General features: G+C 45.6%; 2 protein-coding genes and 1 long non-coding RNA gene across 7 annotated transcripts in view; 2 read left to right on the top strand and 1 right to left on the bottom strand.

Moving 5' to 3' along the window:
* Lasp1 (LIM and SH3 protein 1) overlaps positions 1-2530 on the top strand; it is a 40719-nt gene extending 38189 nt beyond the window's left edge. Inside the window, exon 7 of the mRNA XM_052757053.1 lies at positions 1-2530. This exon is cut by the window's left edge and continues 98 nt beyond it. Coding sequence (XP_052613013.1) covers positions 1-76 — 76 coding nt within the window. The 3' untranslated portion in view covers positions 77-2530.
* Positions 2531-3954: 1424 nt separating this feature from the next.
* On the top strand, positions 3955-6961 carry LOC128121618 (uncharacterized). Its single transcript, XR_008222219.1, has 2 exons — positions 3955-5722; positions 6309-6961. It is a non-coding gene; the product is annotated as an uncharacterized LOC128121618 (long non-coding RNA).
* Positions 6962-12987: 6026 nt separating this feature from the next.
* The window catches only part of Fbxo47 (F-box protein 47), a 33773-nt gene continuing 28488 nt past the window's right edge, over positions 12988-18272 (bottom strand). For all 5 annotated transcript variants that reach the window (XM_052758440.1, XM_052758439.1, XM_052758441.1 and 2 more), the window contains 2 exons: positions 17838-17997; positions 12988-16621 (listed from right to left, as the gene is read on the bottom strand). In XM_052758440.1, coding sequence (XP_052614400.1) covers positions 16509-16621; positions 17838-17997 — 273 coding nt within the window. In that variant the 3' untranslated portion in view covers positions 12988-16508. The remainder of the gene's footprint in view (positions 16622-17837; positions 17998-18272) is intronic.

The following is an 18272-nucleotide window of genomic DNA, read 5'->3' as shown; positions in this document are numbered from 1 at the left end:
TGGCTGGATGTATGGGACCGTGGAGCGCACCGGTGACACAGGGATGCTGCCTGCCAACTATGTGGAGGCCATCTGAGCCCTGTGCTGCCCCACCCTCCGTCTTCAATGCATTCCATGGCATCACACCTGTCCTGGGGCCTGACCCATCCACCCTTCAGTGTCTCTGTCTTTTAAGATCCGCCGCTGCTTCTTTATCCCCGCCCCCTCCTCCAGCTTCTTTTGCCAACCCAGGCCTTGTTCTGCCACTGTCTCGGGCTCCTTCGTCTGGCAGGTTTTCCCTTGGACCAACCGACTGATTGATTTTTCTCTCTGGATGGAACAGGCTGGGCACTCTGGGGAGGGTGGGCTCACAGGGCTGGGCTGAAATGGGAGACCCATTAAAGAGATCAGATAGTCCAGGCATGGTGGCACACACCTTTAATCCCAGCACTCGCAGAGACAAACAAAATAGTTCTCTGAATTCAAGGCCAGCCTGGTCTACATCATGAGTTCCAGGACAGCCAGAGAGAGCTATGTGGTGAGACCCTGTCTGGGGGAGGGGAGGATTGTTAGCTCCCAGCTTCACTTCCTGCCTTAGGCCCTTCAGAACCCCTGGCCTAGCTCCTCTGACACCCTATATCCTAGGGCTGGGGTGAGCCCCCATACTCCTCATACCTCCAGGTGGGGTTCCACGCATTCCTGGGGGGAGTGGGAGGGGTACCGATGCCTCAGTTATGTTGGGACCAATGTGATGAGTTTACCTTTCCGCTAGTCCGCCCTCCTGACCCTGTGTGTGTTCCTTCACACACTGAGTGTGCCGTCCTGCCCACGCAAACCTGGGGTGGCCACAGAGCTCCTCGGGAAGCACAGCTTGGGTCAAGTTCTTGCCTTAGTTCTAAGGGCGGCAGCAGCAGGAAGGAGGGAACAGGGTGGTCTCCCCAGGCCTATTTGCTTCCACCCCCCCCATCCCGCCCCCAGCCTCCAGGGACTCTCTTTATCTCCCTGGCTGGGATCCTGCTGTGAAGGGTAGAGCAAGGGATGCCTTTGGGACTTGAGTTAACTGAGCTGTTCCTTCCTGCTCCCCTGGGAAGAGGTCTCTGAGTCTCCTATGGCCTTCCCTCCCTGGAACAAGGCTGGATGGGGCTTGGAGCTCTGTGAACAGTCTCCTGGACACACAGGAAGCCTCAACCTTTTGCTCACTCACTGGGGAGGTGGGAGAAGGCTTTCCTATCCTTGTGTCTGAGGACCAAGTCACCCCCACTGTGGCACCTCCCTCAAGGCTCTCCTGTCCTTGAAACAAGGGAGCGAGTCCGGGACGCCAAAGCTGGCGGCACCATCTCTGGGCTGGTGCTAAACTCAGGTTCCTCCTTTGCACCTGGGGCCTGGGACAGCCCTCCCGTGGCTCCATTCATCTCTGGGTTTTCTTGTCAGCTCTCCCGGGTCCCCTGACTCTCGTCTTGACTCTGAGTCTTGTATCAGGCCCCTTTGCACACAGACCCTACTGCAGGTGAGGCTTGAACCTGAAGGCACTGGTCAGACCAGCGATGCGATCAGTAGTCCAGACAACCAGCCTTGCTGGATTAGCGAGTAACCACCCTCCTGCTTGGTCAGTCCCCTCCGACCCTGACCTGGGCCATGGCAAGTAGGAGCAGTATGGGGAGAACTTTGTGGAAACGTTTTAGGAGCCCCTGGGGAGGCACCAGTCCATTCCATTTCCTCTTCATCTCAAAGCACAATGCGGTTCTGGGGACCAGAGGTCAGGGACTCTTGCTCTTGGAGGGCCTGTGCTTGGGAGGTGCCGCAGCCTGATTGCAGTCAGCTGAACCTCCCTTCCCAACATGTCTAGCCAGCTGCTCCTCTACTGCCCTAGAAATGGGGGAGGCCTTCACACACCTGCAGAGGCAAGAGGAACTATCCCTTGGTGCTGAGGGCCCCAGCTGGAGTCCATATTCTTTTTCTAGAAGCATCCACTCCTAGAAGAGCACAGGATCCCCAAGCCCATGATCTCTTCCTTCATAAAGGTCTTTCAGCCAATCAAAACCCAGGAAAAAAAGCACCTTGGCTAGACTGTGAACTTAACTTTCGTGGGCCAATCCTGCAATGCAAGAAGCCCCGTGGTGAGGGACATGAATTCTCCCCAGACTGCTTCCTGTTTGCAGCCCTCGTGTCCCTCCAGGGAACATTTTTATTTGTTAATAGCTGGACACAAGACAAAAAGTACCACCCCACAAAGCCTGTATTTAAAAGGAAACAGAAGTGGCCCTGTGAAATTCGCCTCTGTCCGACATTTCATCTGTGGTGTGTGTGTGTGTGTGTGTGTGTGTGTGTGTGTGTGTGTGTGTGTGTGTGTGTGTGTGTGTGTGTGTGTGAAGCCGCCCACTCATCTTTTATATGGGGTTGTCAACTTTCTTTGATCTGTTTGGTCCCCTCCCTCCTGGCCTCGAGCTCGGGATCAGTTCTTTCTGGCCTGTTATGAATCTGAACATTGACTTGAACCACAAAGTGAATCTTTATCCTGGTGACGCAAATAAAAGTCTAATTTTTACCTGCGGACTGGGCTTCCTCTTTGGCTCTGAAGTAACTTCTGTGTGTGTCCTGTCTGCCAGCGGGCATTGACAGTGAGCTCAGTTACCCCCCCAAAGAGAGGACTGACCCAGAAACCAAAGGGTAGCTGGCTCTTCATCATGCCTGCTTCTTCCTTGAGGACATACCTCAGTTCTCCAGTGGCGTCCAAAGTGACACTTCTGCCCAGCCTGGGCTTCTGTTCCATGCAAGGCTGGCAGTCCCTGAATTCTGAGGCTCCCCATGCTGTCCCCCCTCTTCCATTAAGCATCTTCCTCCCTCCTAGGGGACTGTCATGGGTCTCATTCAAGTTCTTGGTCTGGACAGGGCGTGGTGGCACACCCTTTAATCCCAGCACTTGGGAGGCAGAGGCAGGTGGATCTCTGTGAGTTCAAGGCCAGCCTGAGCTACAGAGTGAGTTCCAGGAGAGCCAGGGCTACACAGAGAAACCCTGTCCCCAACCCCCCCCCCCCCAAAAAAAAGAAGGTCCCTGTCTTTGGCTATGGGCAGGCTGCTCTCCAAATGTTCAAGCCAGCCAGTGAGCTCAGCCCAAGCTTGCTCTAGTCCAGTGTGTACCACTGCCATGTTTGAGTTGTAAACCGATAACAATTAGGACAGCCGCAGAGCCGCAGAGCCGGGATAAACCCACCATAGCGGGGCCTGGCAGGCAACACAAGGCAGACTTCCCACTTTCCTGTCTTAGCTCCTCCCAGCCCTGTGATGGCTTGTCCCCAGCCAGCCTGATTGCAGGTACTGCAGCCAGCCTCTGTTCAGTGGGCCTGGGAAGGGACCTGTGGTAGGCAAAAGGCAACTCCTGGACCCTGGACCCTGGCTCCTGGTCATCAGCTACCTGCCTGGAGACTTGGTGGAGGGGGCATTTTACCATTGGGGCTACACAGGAAGTGTTCTCTGGCCCCAGGGGAGCAGCAAGTGAGAGGCAAAGTGTGAAATGTAATCAGAATGGCATGCTGAACCCTGCAGAACACGGGTGTGGGGAGTGCTCCAGGTGTGGGGAGTTCCCACAAAGGCAGGTCCAGCAGTATCCCCGAAGGAGCTGGCTGGCACCTTATAGTGCGCAAAAGCATCAGAAGAGCCTGCTCAGCTGGTGTTGATATGTCTTCCTAGAACTGTCACTTGTCACCTGCTGGACTGCCTGCTCAAGGAAGGCTCCTCTTCTGGGAGTGGCCTAAGTTCCTGAGGCCTCGTGTTAGAAGGGGGTTACTCATATCTAAAGGCTTGGGCCCTTCAAATAAATTATTTGGGGTGAGGCTAAGGATGCTAGACCTCAGACTTGGCCTACAGGATTTTTCTTCCTTTCAATAATAAATAGTTGGTGCACACACACACACACACACAGCAGAAGTCAACAAAATAGCTCACTGAGGAAGCATGGGCTTTTTTTTTTTTTTTTTTTTGGTTTTTCGAGACAGGGTTTCTCTGTGTAGCTTTGCGCCTCTCCTGGAACTCACTTGGTAGCCCAGGCTGGCCTCGAACTCACAGAGATCCGCCTGGCTCTGCCTCCCGAGTGCTGGGATTAAAGGCGTGCGCCACCACCGCCGCCCGGCTGAAGCATGGGCTTTTAAACGTTATTTTTTATTTATTGTGCGTGCTTGTGCAAGTATGTATGTGTTTACACCACAGGGCACGTGTGACACCCCAGGACAATTTACGGGAGTCAGTTCTGTCTGTCCACCATGTAGGTAGGGCCCAGGGCTTGAACTCAGGTCGTCAGGTTTTGTGCAAGGCACTTTTACTCTCTCAGTCCTGCTGTTGGGCCTCAGATCACTGACTTTTAATAAGACATCCATCTTTGCTCCCTTAGAAGAAACCACTTGGAAGCTGACTGGAGGTCGAGAGGTGGAGGCAGGGGACTCCAATCAAGGCCAGCCTGGGCTACATGTGACTCTCAAAACGAAACAATAAAAAACAACAAAAAGGGGGAAAAAAAACCCACTTAAATTTGCATTTCTAGACACTGTCTACCCAGGAGTGGGTGTGTAGGTTCCTCAGTCTTCTCTGAGGATGACACTGGGCTAAACTCTCCGAGGAGACAAAGCCAGTATGGGTAAGGACAGAACAGAAAGGGTGGAGGAGAGACCTCCTGTCTCCCAGACCAACAAGGCAAGCCAGTGTGAGGTGGACTCAAAAAGAACATGGAATTAGGCCAGGCAGTTGTGGTGCGTGCCGCTAATTAAAATTCCAGCACTCAGGAGGATCCACAAATCGAGTTCCAGGACAGCCAAGGACTGCTACACAGAGAAACCCCTGTCTTGAAAAAACAAAAGAAAGGATATGGGTTTAGCACTGTGAGAGCCTTGCTTTGAGTCCTGCCCCCAGTTGACAAGCTGTGAAATATTGTAAGGCAGGCTCCTGACCACCCTCAGAGTCCAGGCTATAGCAGACTTCAGACCGGTTGAAATTACCCCGTGCGCAATCCCTGGCACAGCGTAAAACTTGCGTCCATGCCAGCGATGCCCCTGAGACCACATGAGACCTTCTTCCGTGTTCCCCTTTGAACTAGCCGATGACCCACACAACTGGTAACAATTAGTTTTCTGAGATAAATTGCCAGAGGTGTGAGAGGAAGAAGGAAGAGGGCCGGCAGGAGAATCCGTTCCTGAAGGGTCGGTAGAGATCCTCCACTCACACCTCCCGGGGCAGCCCACTCAGTGCAGAGACTGTATCTAAATACAGAGAGCGGTCCACACAAAGGGGCGGGGCTGGCTTCCTGGGAAGAAATTGAATCTCTCTGGTTTTGCCTGGTCTAAAAGTAGCTGTTCCCTGGTTACTCACCGTGGGCTCTGTGATTGGCTGACTGATGATGGAGGTGGAGAGTAAGCTGCTGATGGAGTTGCAGCATCCCTTAGCCTCAGGTCCCCCGGAGGGGGAGGGAACAGGAAGCGGGAGGGAATAGGAGCCATTTCTCTGCACTGACCGACCTCCACGCTTGCAGCTCCCATTTCCCCGGAACCCAGGCGACTCCCCTGCTTAGTATTGCGCCATGCTGGATATTTTCATCCTCATGTTCTTTGCCATCATAGGCCTGGTGGTTCTGTCCTACATTATCTATCTGCTCTAGTGGCCTGGAGCTGCAGGGGCTGCGAGGGAAGGATGGAGCTGAAGCGCCGAGCATCCTGCTTGCTGACGCACCGGTGGATTTTTGCTTCGGGTCATTATTCGGGTATTGATTCAAAAACAAAATGAAAAGAGAGCTTGTTTTTGTATCTATTTCTCAGACACATTGACGTAGCATTTCTTGGATCAATCTGAAAAGAACAAGAAAGGCAAGGTCTCTTTGGGAACCAATTTAAAATGTGATTTCTTAAAAATAAACTTCACAATGCACTGGGCTTTAGGTAGGAGGGGAGGGGAGGAATGTAGGTGGTGGCGAGGGACTTTCATATCCTAATTTCTTTTTCCAGGTAGATGCAAAACCAAGTTGTATGTTTTCTACTGGCGATGACTACAGTACATCCTTATGTATGGGGCAGGGTGGTTTCCAAAACTGCTAGCATAACTGCATTCATTAATTCACTACTGCTGGCACAACTGCATCCATTAACTCACTAGTGACTCATTCCCACTTGAGAAAAATAGCAAATGAAGTTTACTTGGGGTAAGGTCTGGGGGAGGTGCCCACTTTTCCCTGCTCTGGAATTTGGCATGGAGGAGTGGGGAGGCCTCTCAGATCTCTTCATAGTTCCTGACCAGTAGAGGTACCTGTCTGCAGTTCCCAGCTGAGCACTTTGTTTCTGGGTTTCCCACAGCTCCGGTGTTGTCCCGTCCAGCAAGAGGACTCTGCCCAAGAGCAGGAGTCCGGAGGCCCAACTGACTTCTTCCAGTGTGTCCGGATGTGGCTAACCCTTGGCAAGCAGGGGCTCTGTGAGGCAGAGGCACTCCTGGGGACATCAGGAGTTCAAGGATGCCACTGGCAGCTGCTGCATGTGTTTAAGCTGTAGACAGGGTGTATTGAAAATGTGGAAGGTTGAAATGTAGAATCAGTAAAGTCACAGTGGAGAACTGCTCAAACGTTCACACGGGCAGCCTTTCCCTAGGTCTAAATGCAACTGCACACGATGCCAACATTTTCTTTCCTTTCTGTTTCACGAGCAGGCGTACCCTTGTGAACTCCAGGGCAAATTCAGCTTGTCTGTCTGTCTCTTCAGTGTCTTTATAGACCGTACAGTCTGAGTTGTGCGGACTCCCTTGATCTGCAGCCTCCCCACAAAACCCCCTCCATTTGCATTCTTAAAGATTTATCATTTCCTCCCTCCTTATCCCATTTGTCCCCAGCTTCTTATTTGATGAGAGATATGGTTGTGAAGTTCTTATTCTTGTGCCTACCTATAAAGCATTGAAACAAAATGTCTATATTAATTTAGGAAAATAAAGTTTACCCCTAAGGGGGGATTTTAAAACATTTTTTGATTGTTAAATGTTCCTTTTGTTTTAAACAAAACAAAACAAAACTGTTTTCATATTTCCTTGACCAGTTAGGGTTGGGAACAAACAAACAAACAAACAAACAAACAAACAAACAAACAAACATGTTTTAGGATACAGAGTAGATTTGGCCTGAATCTGGGGTGTCTATTATTCCCTTGGAGAGAGACACCATCATAACTGTTCTACACTGATTTTCTTTTCTAGCTTAAAAATAAACAAGGAAAAAGAAGGAATTAATAGTTTTTTGTAATGCTATTTTGTTCAATTGCTGTATTTATTTATTTGGGTTCTTGAGACAGGGTTTCCTATGTATAGCTCTGGATGTCCTAGAACTAGCTCTGTAGACCAGGCTGGCCTCAGACTCACAGCTGGAGAGATGGCTCTTTGGTTAAGAGCACTGGATGCCCTTTCAGAGGAATGGGGGTTCAATTCCCAGCAACCACATGGTAGCTCACAACTGTCTGTAACTCTAAGATCTGACACCCTCATACAGACATACATGCAGGCAAAACACCAATGTACATAAAATTTAAAAATAGGGGCTGGAGGGATGGCTCAGAGGTTAAGAGCACTGGCTGTTCTTCCAGAGGTCCTGAGTTCAATTCCCAGCAACCACATGGTGGCTCACAACCATCTGTAATGAGATCTGGTGCCCTCTTCTGGTCTGCAGGCAGACATGCAGGCAGAACACTGTATACATAATAAATATATAAATCTTTAAAAAAAAAAAAAAATTTAAAAATAGCCGGGCGGTGGTGGTGCACACCCTTAATCCCAGCACTTGGGAGGCAGAAGCAGGCGGATCTCTGTGAGTTCAAGGCCAGCCTGGTCTACAGAGTGAGTTCCAGGACAGCTAGAGCTGTTACACAGAGAAACCCTGTCTCAATATAAAAAAATAAATTGAGGGAGGGAGAGAGATATTGAAGTTTGTGTAATGTATGTCACAAATTTGCATCTTAAATGGCTTCCTGGACAAGCCTGCACGTGGTGGTGAACCTGTAGTCCCCGAGGTAAGGAAGGAGGACTACTTGGGCAGCTAAGGAAGACCTCACCTCTTCAAACTCTTTATTTTTGCAGTGCTCGGTTTTGAACCCAGGGCCTCATCCATTCCAGTCAAGCACTCTACCACTCCACTAACTCCAGCCCAAGACCCTCACATCTTACAAATAATAATGGCAAAAATGCAGACAAGAAATGCTGTTGTCTTGGTAACAGAATAAATGCCCTTCTGTACGACATTTAAACTTTAGGGCTTTAGTTTGTTCCTAGACTGGAAAAGATGTCCTATCCCTTCCCATGTTAAAATTTCAAGACTCACAATCAGAGGAGGTGCCATATGGCTCTGGTCCCAGCGCTCGGGAGGCAAAGGTGGGCAGACCTCTGAGTTGAAGCCAGCCTGGTCCACAGAGTTAGTTCCAGGACAGCCAATGTTACACAGAGAAACCGTGTCTTAAATCCTAGCACTTGGGAAGCAGAGGCAGACGGATTTCTGTGAGTTCGAGGCTAGCCTGGTCTACAAAGCAAGTTCCAGGACAGCCAGGGCTGTTAAACAGAGAAACCCTGTCTTGAAAAACAAAAAACATATCTAAAACTCTTGTCTAATCTTTGGAAATGATATCTCTAAGAGCAGAATCCCTAGACAATTTTAGTAATTTACCACACTCTCTCATCCTTTCCCAAATGGCTTTGTTCCAGGCAGGGTCTTGCTATGGAGCCCAGGCTGGTCTCAAACTCAGTCCTCCTGCCTCAGCCTCCTGGGTGCTGAAATTAAAAGGTGTGTGCCCACCTTAACACAATACCTAATAATGAAAATTCAACTGCAAGATAAATTTGAGGAGAAAATGTGTTTATTTACTGCAAATATTATTTGGGCTAATTTGCCTGTAGTGTTAGCACATTAACAAATAAAATGCTATGTGACAATGTGGACCTAAGTAATTCACTAATGTAAAAAGCATGGCCTCGAACACTGATATATTAGGAGTGATCTTCAGGGGCACATTACACTCTCAAGTATTTCTCTGACTTCAGTACAATCTGACCATTTCAAACTCCAATTCCTTCCTCCCTTCCTCCCTTCCTCCCTTCTCCTTCCTTCTCTGTTTTTTTTTTTTCTTGAGATAGGGGCTTGTGGGGGGGGGGTGTCTTCTCATGTAGCCCAGGCTGGCTTCACACTTGAAGTCCTAGCAGCCTCCGCTTCCCAAGAGCTGGGATTACAGGCCTGAACCACCATGCTTGGCCCAAACTACAATTTTCTACCAAGACAGCAGTTCTGTACCCTTAGCTAAGCAAGTATCAACACTGAAAGGAATCCAAAGTACAGAGTTAATTATGGTGGTTCAATCTCTATGGTGTAGTCTCTAATCAGGCTCACTCTGAAGTTTTATGAAGCAAGTTCTTCAGTCTGTACCCATATAGAATTGAAACACCTTGTCAGTAATTCAGTGAGAGGGCAGAGGCTGATCTCAGTTGTACGTCAGGTCCATAAGCCGCTAGACATGGGCACAACATAAAAACAGAAAGATTACCCTGTACTTTTTCTTTATTTTATTTTGTATGTATGTGTTGCACACCTGAGTTTATGTCTGTGCACCATGTTCCTGCAGGAGCCAGGGAGGTCAGAAGAGGGCGTCAGACACCCTGGAATTGGAGTACAGATGGTTGTAAGCCACCATGTAGGTGCTGGGAACTGACTGAATCTGGGTCCTCTGCAAGAGCAGTAGATGCCCTTAACCATGGGACCATCTCTCCAGCCCCAGACTAGCCTTTTTTTTTTTTTTCCTTCGAGACAGGGTTTCTCTGTGTAGTTTTGGTGCCTGATCTGGATCTCACTCTGTAGACCAAGCTGGCTTCCAACTCACAGAGATGTTCCTGCCTCTGGCTTACGAGTGCTAGGATTAAAGGCGTGCACCACCACCACCTGGCCTTAGACTAACCTTTTTAAAAATGCTTTTTTATAAAATAAAACATCATAATTAAAAAAAAAAACATTCTGTGTGTGTGTGTGTGTACATGGGTACCACAGCCTGCATGTGGGAGCCTGTTCTCTCCTTATACCATGTGCGTCCACAGGATCAAACAGGCCTTCAGGTATGGCAGACAGGCACCTTTACTGCTGCACTATCTCATCAGCTGGCTCCATAGTTTTAAGAAATAAACGGGTGGTGGTGGCGCACGCCTTTAATCCCAGCACTCGGGAGGCAGAGCCAGGTGGATCTCTGTGAGTTCGAGGCCAGCCTGGACTACCAAGTGAGTTCCAGGAAAGGCGCAAAGCTACACAGAGAAACCCTGTCTCGAAAAACCAAAAAAAAAAAAAAAAAAAAAAAAAAAGAAATAAGCTTTGGCCAGGCATGGTGAAATCTCAGTTCTTGGGAGTCAGAGGCAAGGGGGTCTCTGAGAGTTCAAGGCCAGGCTGGTCTACAAAGCAAGTTACAGGACAGCCAACGGGCTGTTACACAGAGAAACTCTGTTTCAAAAACCAAAAACCAAAAAGAAAGAAAAGAAAGAAACTTTGGAGAATTGTTACTTTGTGCCTACACACCCATGAAGTAATACACTCAGAAATAACGGTAGCTTTCTGTTGTATTACTTGTCTCACTAAATAGCCAGGCTGGCGTCATCTTCCTGTTTCAACCTCTTCAGTGCTAGTATTGTTTTGATAAACTTACTTTTAAAATTTCTTTTATTATTATCTCATGTATATGGGTGTTTTGCCTGCATGTATATCTGTGTACCACACGGTGCCTGTCATGGAGCAGAGGCCAGAAGACAGTGTCGGATCTCCTAGAAATGTAATTACAGACAATTGTGAGTCAACAAGTGGGTATTAGGAATTGAACTCTGTCCTCTGTAAGAGCAGCCATTGCTTTTAATTGCTGGGCCATCTCTCCAGCTCTGATAAATTTATTTTGCCCAGCATAGTGGCACATACCCTTAATCCCAACACTTGGGAGGTAGAGGCAAGTGCATGGTCTATGAGTTTGAGGCCAGCCTGGTCTACAGAGCAAGTTCCCAGGCCACATAGTGAGACCTTGTCTCAAAAACCAAACCAAAACATTTTATTTATTTTTGTTTTTTTGAGACAGGGTCTCTGTGCAACCCTGGCTGTTCTGGAGCTCACCAGGTTGTCCTGAAACTCACAGATATCTGCCTGCCTCTACCTCATGAGTGCTGGGACTAAAGATATGTGCCACCACAGTCCAGATAACATTTTATTTTATTTTTTTAGACTGTATCCAAGCTCTGTCCAGGTTGGTCTCAAGCTTCTGGGTTCAAGTGATCCTCTTGCCTCTCGAATAGTTAGAAAAAATAATTTATTTATTTATTTTTTAATTCCAGTTGGCCTGGAATCCATTACATACCTTAGGCTGGCCTTGAACTTGCAGCAATCCTCTTGCCTCAGTCTCCCAAGTACTGGGATTACAGGCATGAACTACTACTGTGTCTAGCTGGAGAATATTTTATTTCATATTTAAACTACATGTATATCGGCATTCTGAAGCACAATTAAAACACTAAATTTTTTTTTTTTTGGTTTTTCGAGACAGGGTTTCTCTGTGTAGCTTTGCACCTTTCCTGGAACTCGCTTTGGAGACCAGGCTGGCCTCGAACTCACAAAGATCCGCCTGCCTCTGCCTCCCGAGTGCTGGGATTAAAGGCGTGCGCCACCACCGCCCGGCTTAAAACACTAAATTTTGTAGTTGGTTTTTCCAGACAGGGTTTCTCTGTGTAGCTTTAGAGCCTGTCCTGGAACTCACTCTGTAGACCAGGTTGACCTTGAACTCAGAGATCTGCCTGCCTCTGCCTCCTGAGTGCCGGGATTAAAGGTGTGCACCATCACCACCTGGCTTAATATTTTTTTTTTTTTAAAACATGGTTTTACTGTGTAGCCTTGGCTAGCCTGGAACTTGTAGACCAGGCTAGCCTCAAACTCATAGAGATCCACCTGCTTCTGCTTCCCAAGTACTGGAGTTAAAAGCTAGCACCACCATGCCCAGCTAAAAACACATGAGGATCACTTAGTTATCTTGGGCAATATCCTGGGTTGCATCTGCCCCGTTCCCAACTGAAGGGAAGGAAAAAGGGAAGAGACAGACACTGAAATCTTGTAGTTTCAGGAAGTTGCTAGTAACACACAATATTTGTTTATTTAGGGATTTGGAACTGGTGTTAAACTGATAATCAAAACATCTTTATTTTAGCAGCAATTGGAATAATGCTTGGAGAGGTCTCTGAATTAAAGAGAACAGTGTACAATGTTGTTCTACTTACAGATTACTACTCAATTTGAGTAGTTGCTAGTAAATGAAGTTAATCTTTGGATGCTACACTATTAAGGATAAGATAGATACATAAGAACTGTCTGCAACACTGTTTTAGACAATTCTCTGGGGCCTGTGCTGTATCTTAGTAGTAGAGTGTATCTCTGGCATGCCTCAGGCCTGGAGCTCCATCCTCAGCATGGAACAAACAGAGGCGCAGGCCTGGGCTGCGGTTACTGGTGAAATGCTTGCCTAGCATGTGCAAGGTGCTGTCTTCAGTCCCCATCCCCGTGTTTGGAAACTGAGTGCTTACTTTTGTTTTGCTTTGAGACAAAGTCTTGCTGTGTATGCAGTTCTGACTGGCTTGGAACTTGATATGTACAACAGCCTCACTTCAGATTAGCAGCAATCTTTCTGCCCTTGCCCCTACTCCCAAGTGCTGGGATTATAGGCATGCAACCAGTTCTAACAATTCTGTTTTTAAAATCACTGTAGAGCTTAATTGATAGCTTAGCCAGGCATGGTGGCACAAATCTTCAGTTTCGGTATTCAGGAGGCAGAGGTGGATCTCTGTGAGTTTGAGGCCAGCCTAGTCTACATAGTTCCCAGCCAGCCAGAGCTACATAGTAAGACCCTGTCTAAAAAAGGAGAAAAAAAAATTAACAGTTTAAAGAAAGAGAAGTACATTCAAGAAAGTTAATGACTGGAATAATAACAAACTCTAAACATATTCGAAATATTCCCAGTTTAAACTTAATTTTATTAAGATGAATAAGAAATTAAATAAAGTTTAACAAATACAATATTAGGTATCAAAAATGTTTAGCAAAACACAATGCTTTTGAGATAACAGTGCACATTGCTAGTGGAGTGCTAATAAGGTTTCCAGTAAGCACAGAGGCTGTCAAAGGCATGTACAAATCTGCAATCATGTGATTGAGTACTACTTACATAAGGATGCTGACCTTGACAATAATCCCACAAAGAGGGTAGTGTTTATTTCTTAGATATAAAATGGTTCTGCCATTACACCTTCTCCTGGGCACCTCATGCTGGCTCTGCTCTCCAAAGGTGAGCAGTTACCCTACAATAAAGTCCTGCAAGTACAAACAGAGTAGCCTAGGAGAAGGAACTTATAAGCAGTTGCTGATGATCAATGCTGAACTTTGCCTCTGGAACTCATGAACTGCTACTTACTGACTGAGGAGACAGGAGGCATTATTCACAACAGTGTGAGAGAAATCTATGGCTTCACATGGTTAAGATAGTCATTATAAGATAGAAACTTCAGTTTCTAAAGTAAGTAGTAACATGTTATGCTATGTGTACAGAAACAACAACACAAGCAATGTAGTGATGGAGATGGAAAGCCCACCCTATAAACCGAAGCCAAAGGAGGCCAAGGGAAAAGACATCCTGGGGTCCTAGGTCTCCGGTGATCATGGAGACTGATCTGGTTTAGACAGACGGGAGAAACTGTCTGGCTGGTGGAAAATTCGAAGTGTTTTTGTGACTGTTCTAGTTAGTTCTAGGCTAGTCAGTTCTAGTGTTTCAGTCTACTCATTTTCAAATGGTCCATTTTTTGTGGTTAATCAGACTGCCTGTTACTTAAACCACTGAATAAATGCTTCCTTCAAGTTAATGTCCCTCTTTAAAACTCAAAATCACTTTATTTTTTATGACAAATGTACTCAGCAAAATCAACTGGATCACTGAATTATGGAAACCACAGATTTGTTTCCAAATTTATTTTATCTATTAACATTTAAATGAAAAACTTGTCAATTTACTATTTAAAGATAGAAAAAAAGAAGCCAGGCAGTGGTGGCACTCGGCTTTAATCCCAGCACTCAGGCAGGTTGATCCCTGTGAGTTCGAGGCAAGCCTGATCTACAGACAGAGTATCAGAACAGATAGGGCTACCCAGAGAAACCCTGTCTTGAGAAACCCTATCTTGAAAAATAAATAACAAAACAAACAAACAAGGAAGGAAGGAAAAAAGGATATATACTGCAGTCTTAGGCTAAATTTTTTTCTGATCCAAATTCTGGACAAGAGAGGATAATAATCAAGATTAACAAAATTATGTGAATTTTAAAGAATTTATAGCAGCGAGTTATGCCAACAAAGGTGCAAAGAGTCACAAATTCCAATAAAAGAAACTTTAAATTATCCAGGATTACAGTTCAGTAGTAGAATGCTTATCTAGTGTGAGGCTCTAAGTTAAATTTCCAGTACAGAAAATAAATTGTTTTCATTAAAACATGCTTCTTTGATAAAATTTTTAAAAATAACTTTTGTGGAGACTTATGTAATTCAAGGAATTAAAACAAACTTCATAATGACACATTTCTCTAAGAAAATAAAATTATCTTTTAGAAAAAAATTTATATTTACTCTATTTGTGTGGGTGTTTTGTCTGGATGGATGGATGGATAGATATTCACCATATGTATGCCTGCATAGGCCAGAAGAAGGCATGAGATCCCCTGGAACTGGAGTTACAGATTGTTTTAAGTTGCTATGTGGGTGCTGGGGACTGAACCCAAGTTCTCTGTAAGAGCAGGCAGTAGTACTCTTAGCTCTATAAAATGAAGTTATCTATTTATCAAAATCTTCAGAGCCAGATGTGGTAGCTAACGTTAACTTGAAATCACTAGTGTTTTGAGAGGTAAAAATAGTAATTTTTCCAAAGTGGCTATGGGAAATCAGAGACACAGGAAAAAAAAATCAATGCTCTGAGGTGTTACTTTGCATGCTGGTACTTGCTGTTACCATAGGCTGCCCAGGCTAATTGAAGATCATTTCTTCAACTGGGCTGAAGAAAATGAATAAGGTTTATAAAAGCAAGAATGTTTCCCCCCTAAATCTTCAAATAAACTCTGGAGGAAAAAAAAAATCTTCCCACTAGTAGAATTATAATTGGACAACAAAAAGGCAATTAATTTTGATCCTTCCACATTGAAGGTGTTATCACAATTCTTATTTCTCCACAATTTTCACTACTCCTCAGTCCTATCCAATGTTCAGAGCCCTTTTGCTAAAAATCTATGAATTTTCTTTACACCCTGCCACCGAAGGTAATTTCCTTATCTCCCAGTGTTCTGAGGAAAAGAGGACAGCCCCTGAGAAGTCCAGTGGGAAGGTGATAGTGGGCTAGGGATCCAGCTCAGTGGTAAAATGCATGCTTAGCATGTACAAAGCCCTGCATTTGCCTGGAGGGAAGGCTTCAAGAAGAGAAAGCCAGGGCTCCAGAGGCCCCCTGCGTTATACTACCTTCATAGGAAGTGGAGGTGAAGGTGGGTGGTAGGTCTACTGAATGGGCCTAGAGTTCTTTGGGACTCTTTCTCTCCCCCTGCCCCATCTTCTCTCTTTGGCTACTCTAACCATGTGTGCTTTCAGTTCCCATCATCAAACCCCACTTTCTGGGACAAGGGAATGTCTTACCAAGAAGGGGGAGTCACTTGTGAAGATTGTTTTGGCAGCAGAAGAGCTATTTACTTTCATTATGTTTTTCTCCTGCTTGCAATTCTCTGCTCTAATCCCCAGGGAAGTTACAAGATGATTCCATTATCTGAAGACTATAGCTCACATACACACACCTTCCTCTCTTTGTAGACCTTTTGTGTGATTGTCTTGCAGGAAATATATGTATATGTGTCTCCATGTATAAAAAGATACATATATATGTATCCACACATACTTATTTTGGATTTTTTTCTGTTAATTCATACAAAATATAAATGAAATATAAAATTTATTTTGTAACCATATGCTAAGAAGGTGGTAAGGAATGTGACTTACATAATGCACATTCTAAAACACAGTATTACAAATCCTCACAAAACATTTGGGCCATATTTGCTCAGCCGATGCAAAGTGAACAGATAGCACGAGTTAACGAATGTGAATCTGTTCTTAATAAAGCCGAGTTAGCTCTTGCTTCAAAGAGCCACACAAACAGGTTGAGCTGGCTGCAGATTCTTGGACAGTTAACATTCTGCTTTGGTTTGATGTTGAGTTTACCAAGATCTGAAGAGGCAGAGCTTGTTTTCCAGAAAAGTAGCAACACATTCTTGGGTTTGCCTGTTATTTTATATTAATCAGAGTGAAACAGTTACAGCTAAAATCCTGTGCAGCTGGAGTTTCTGGTAATTAGATTATCAAAAGTCCAACAGGTGCTACCCTTGGATGTGAAAAAGTGCCACTCTCTTAAGCGCTAGTCTGGAGACACAATCTTTAAGTGACAAGCTTCTTGACTTAGGAAGAGGAGGCATTCATGGTCAAATACAGCACCTCCTTATGGAAGTTCGCCTGAGCATGCAGAAGATGGAACAAATTCAGGAAGCCTCTGTCATCGTCATCACGCTCTCCTGTGACACATACACAGGAACAGATAGCAGGGAGAGGGAAAAGTTAAACATTTTAACACATGGCTTAGGAATGTAAGATGTTTTAAGTGTTTATAATAATATTTAAAGAGAAGAATTTTTGTTGATGATCTTTACTAAACCAAGCATTAACCACTAAAGCCACGAAACTGGACACTAGATAGAAAACAGGAAAGGACACTGGTCTAAGCTTTAGTATCTTTTAATTTATGACCTTGGGCAAGTCAGGTTATTTCTATGTTTTCTTCTTCTCATCTATAAAACAGGGCTAATTAGGAGCTGGAGAGATGGCTTATTGGTTAAGAGCACCAGCCAATTCCTTTTTGCAGAGGACCCTGGTTCGAGTCTAAGCACCCACGTGGTGGCTTACAATCATCTTTAACTCCAGTTCTAAGGAATCCAACATCCTCTTTAGACCTCTGCAGGTATCAGGCATGCACATAGTGCACAGACATACATGCAGGCAAAATAAAATAACAGCAAAAGCCAGGTGGCAGTGGTGTACACCTTTAATCCCAGCAGTTGGGAGGCAGAGGCAGGTGGATCTCTATGAGTTCCAAAAAAAGCTTTTTTAAAAAACAGCAGGGTTGGGGCTAGAGAGATGGCTCAGCGGTAAAGAGCACTGACTGCTCTACCAGAGGACCTGGGTTCAATTCCCAGCACCCACATGGCAGCTCACCGCTGTCTGTAATTCCAGTTCCAGGGAATCTGAGACCCTGACATAGACATACATGCAAGCAAAACACCAGTGCACATGAAATAAAAAAATGAGTAAACAATAAATAAAATAAAAAAAACCCAGCAGGGTTAATTATCATGTTGGCCACCTAGTAAACTAAATTAGTATCTGTTAAAACCTACATAAGGCCCTGTGTGGTAACGTATGCCTTTAGTCTCAGCATTTGGAAGGCAGAGGTAGTTGGCTCTCTGTGAGTTCAAGGCTAGCCTGGTCTATATAGAGAGTTCCAGGTCAGTTAGGTCTACTTAGAGAGAGAGACTCTGTCTCAAAAAAACCACAATCAAACTCCCAGACAGAGTTTCACTATGTAGCCCAGGCTGGCTCAAACTTCAGCTCACCTGCTCAGGCTTGAGTACTGGGACTATAGGTGTGTACCACCAAGCCCAGTTAGCTGCATCTGAGGCTGAGACCTGAAGGCACTATCACTCACTCCTATGAACTGTCTGCAATCTTACTTACCAGACATAATAGGCTGCAGCATTTCCATGGTGACACAGGCAAAAGCATTTGCCACGCTCTGCAGGAAGCTCTTTCTCTCTGCTGCAGTGCTGAAGACTTTGCAGACTTTTTGCATCATTCTAACTGTCCAGTCCATGCAATATAGCTCTTTCTCACACACCTGATTCAGATGCACAAAGCACTATTATCAGTCTTCATGTGAAGAAAGCTGTAAAGCTTAAAGTGGTAGTGACAATGACAGCTCATGATGTAGCATAGTTTATTGCATAGGGCAGGCTCATGATGTAGCATAGTTTATTGCATAGGATACCCACTGAGTCTGCAAATGGGAAATGCTTAGTAAGTGAATAAAATGGAGTGTGATGGCACATGCCTGTAATCCTAGCACTCAAATTCAGGGTCACCTTTGCCTACATAGAGAGTTTTGGGCCAGCC

The sequence above is a fragment of the Peromyscus californicus genome, unplaced genomic scaffold (genome assembly GCF_007827085.1).
Source record: "Peromyscus californicus insignis strain IS unplaced genomic scaffold, ASM782708v3 Scaffold_3__1_contigs__length_106647218, whole genome shotgun sequence".
Lineage (NCBI taxonomy): Eukaryota > Metazoa > Chordata > Mammalia > Rodentia > Cricetidae > Peromyscus > Peromyscus californicus.
This window is presented reverse-complemented; position numbering and strand designations above follow the sequence as displayed.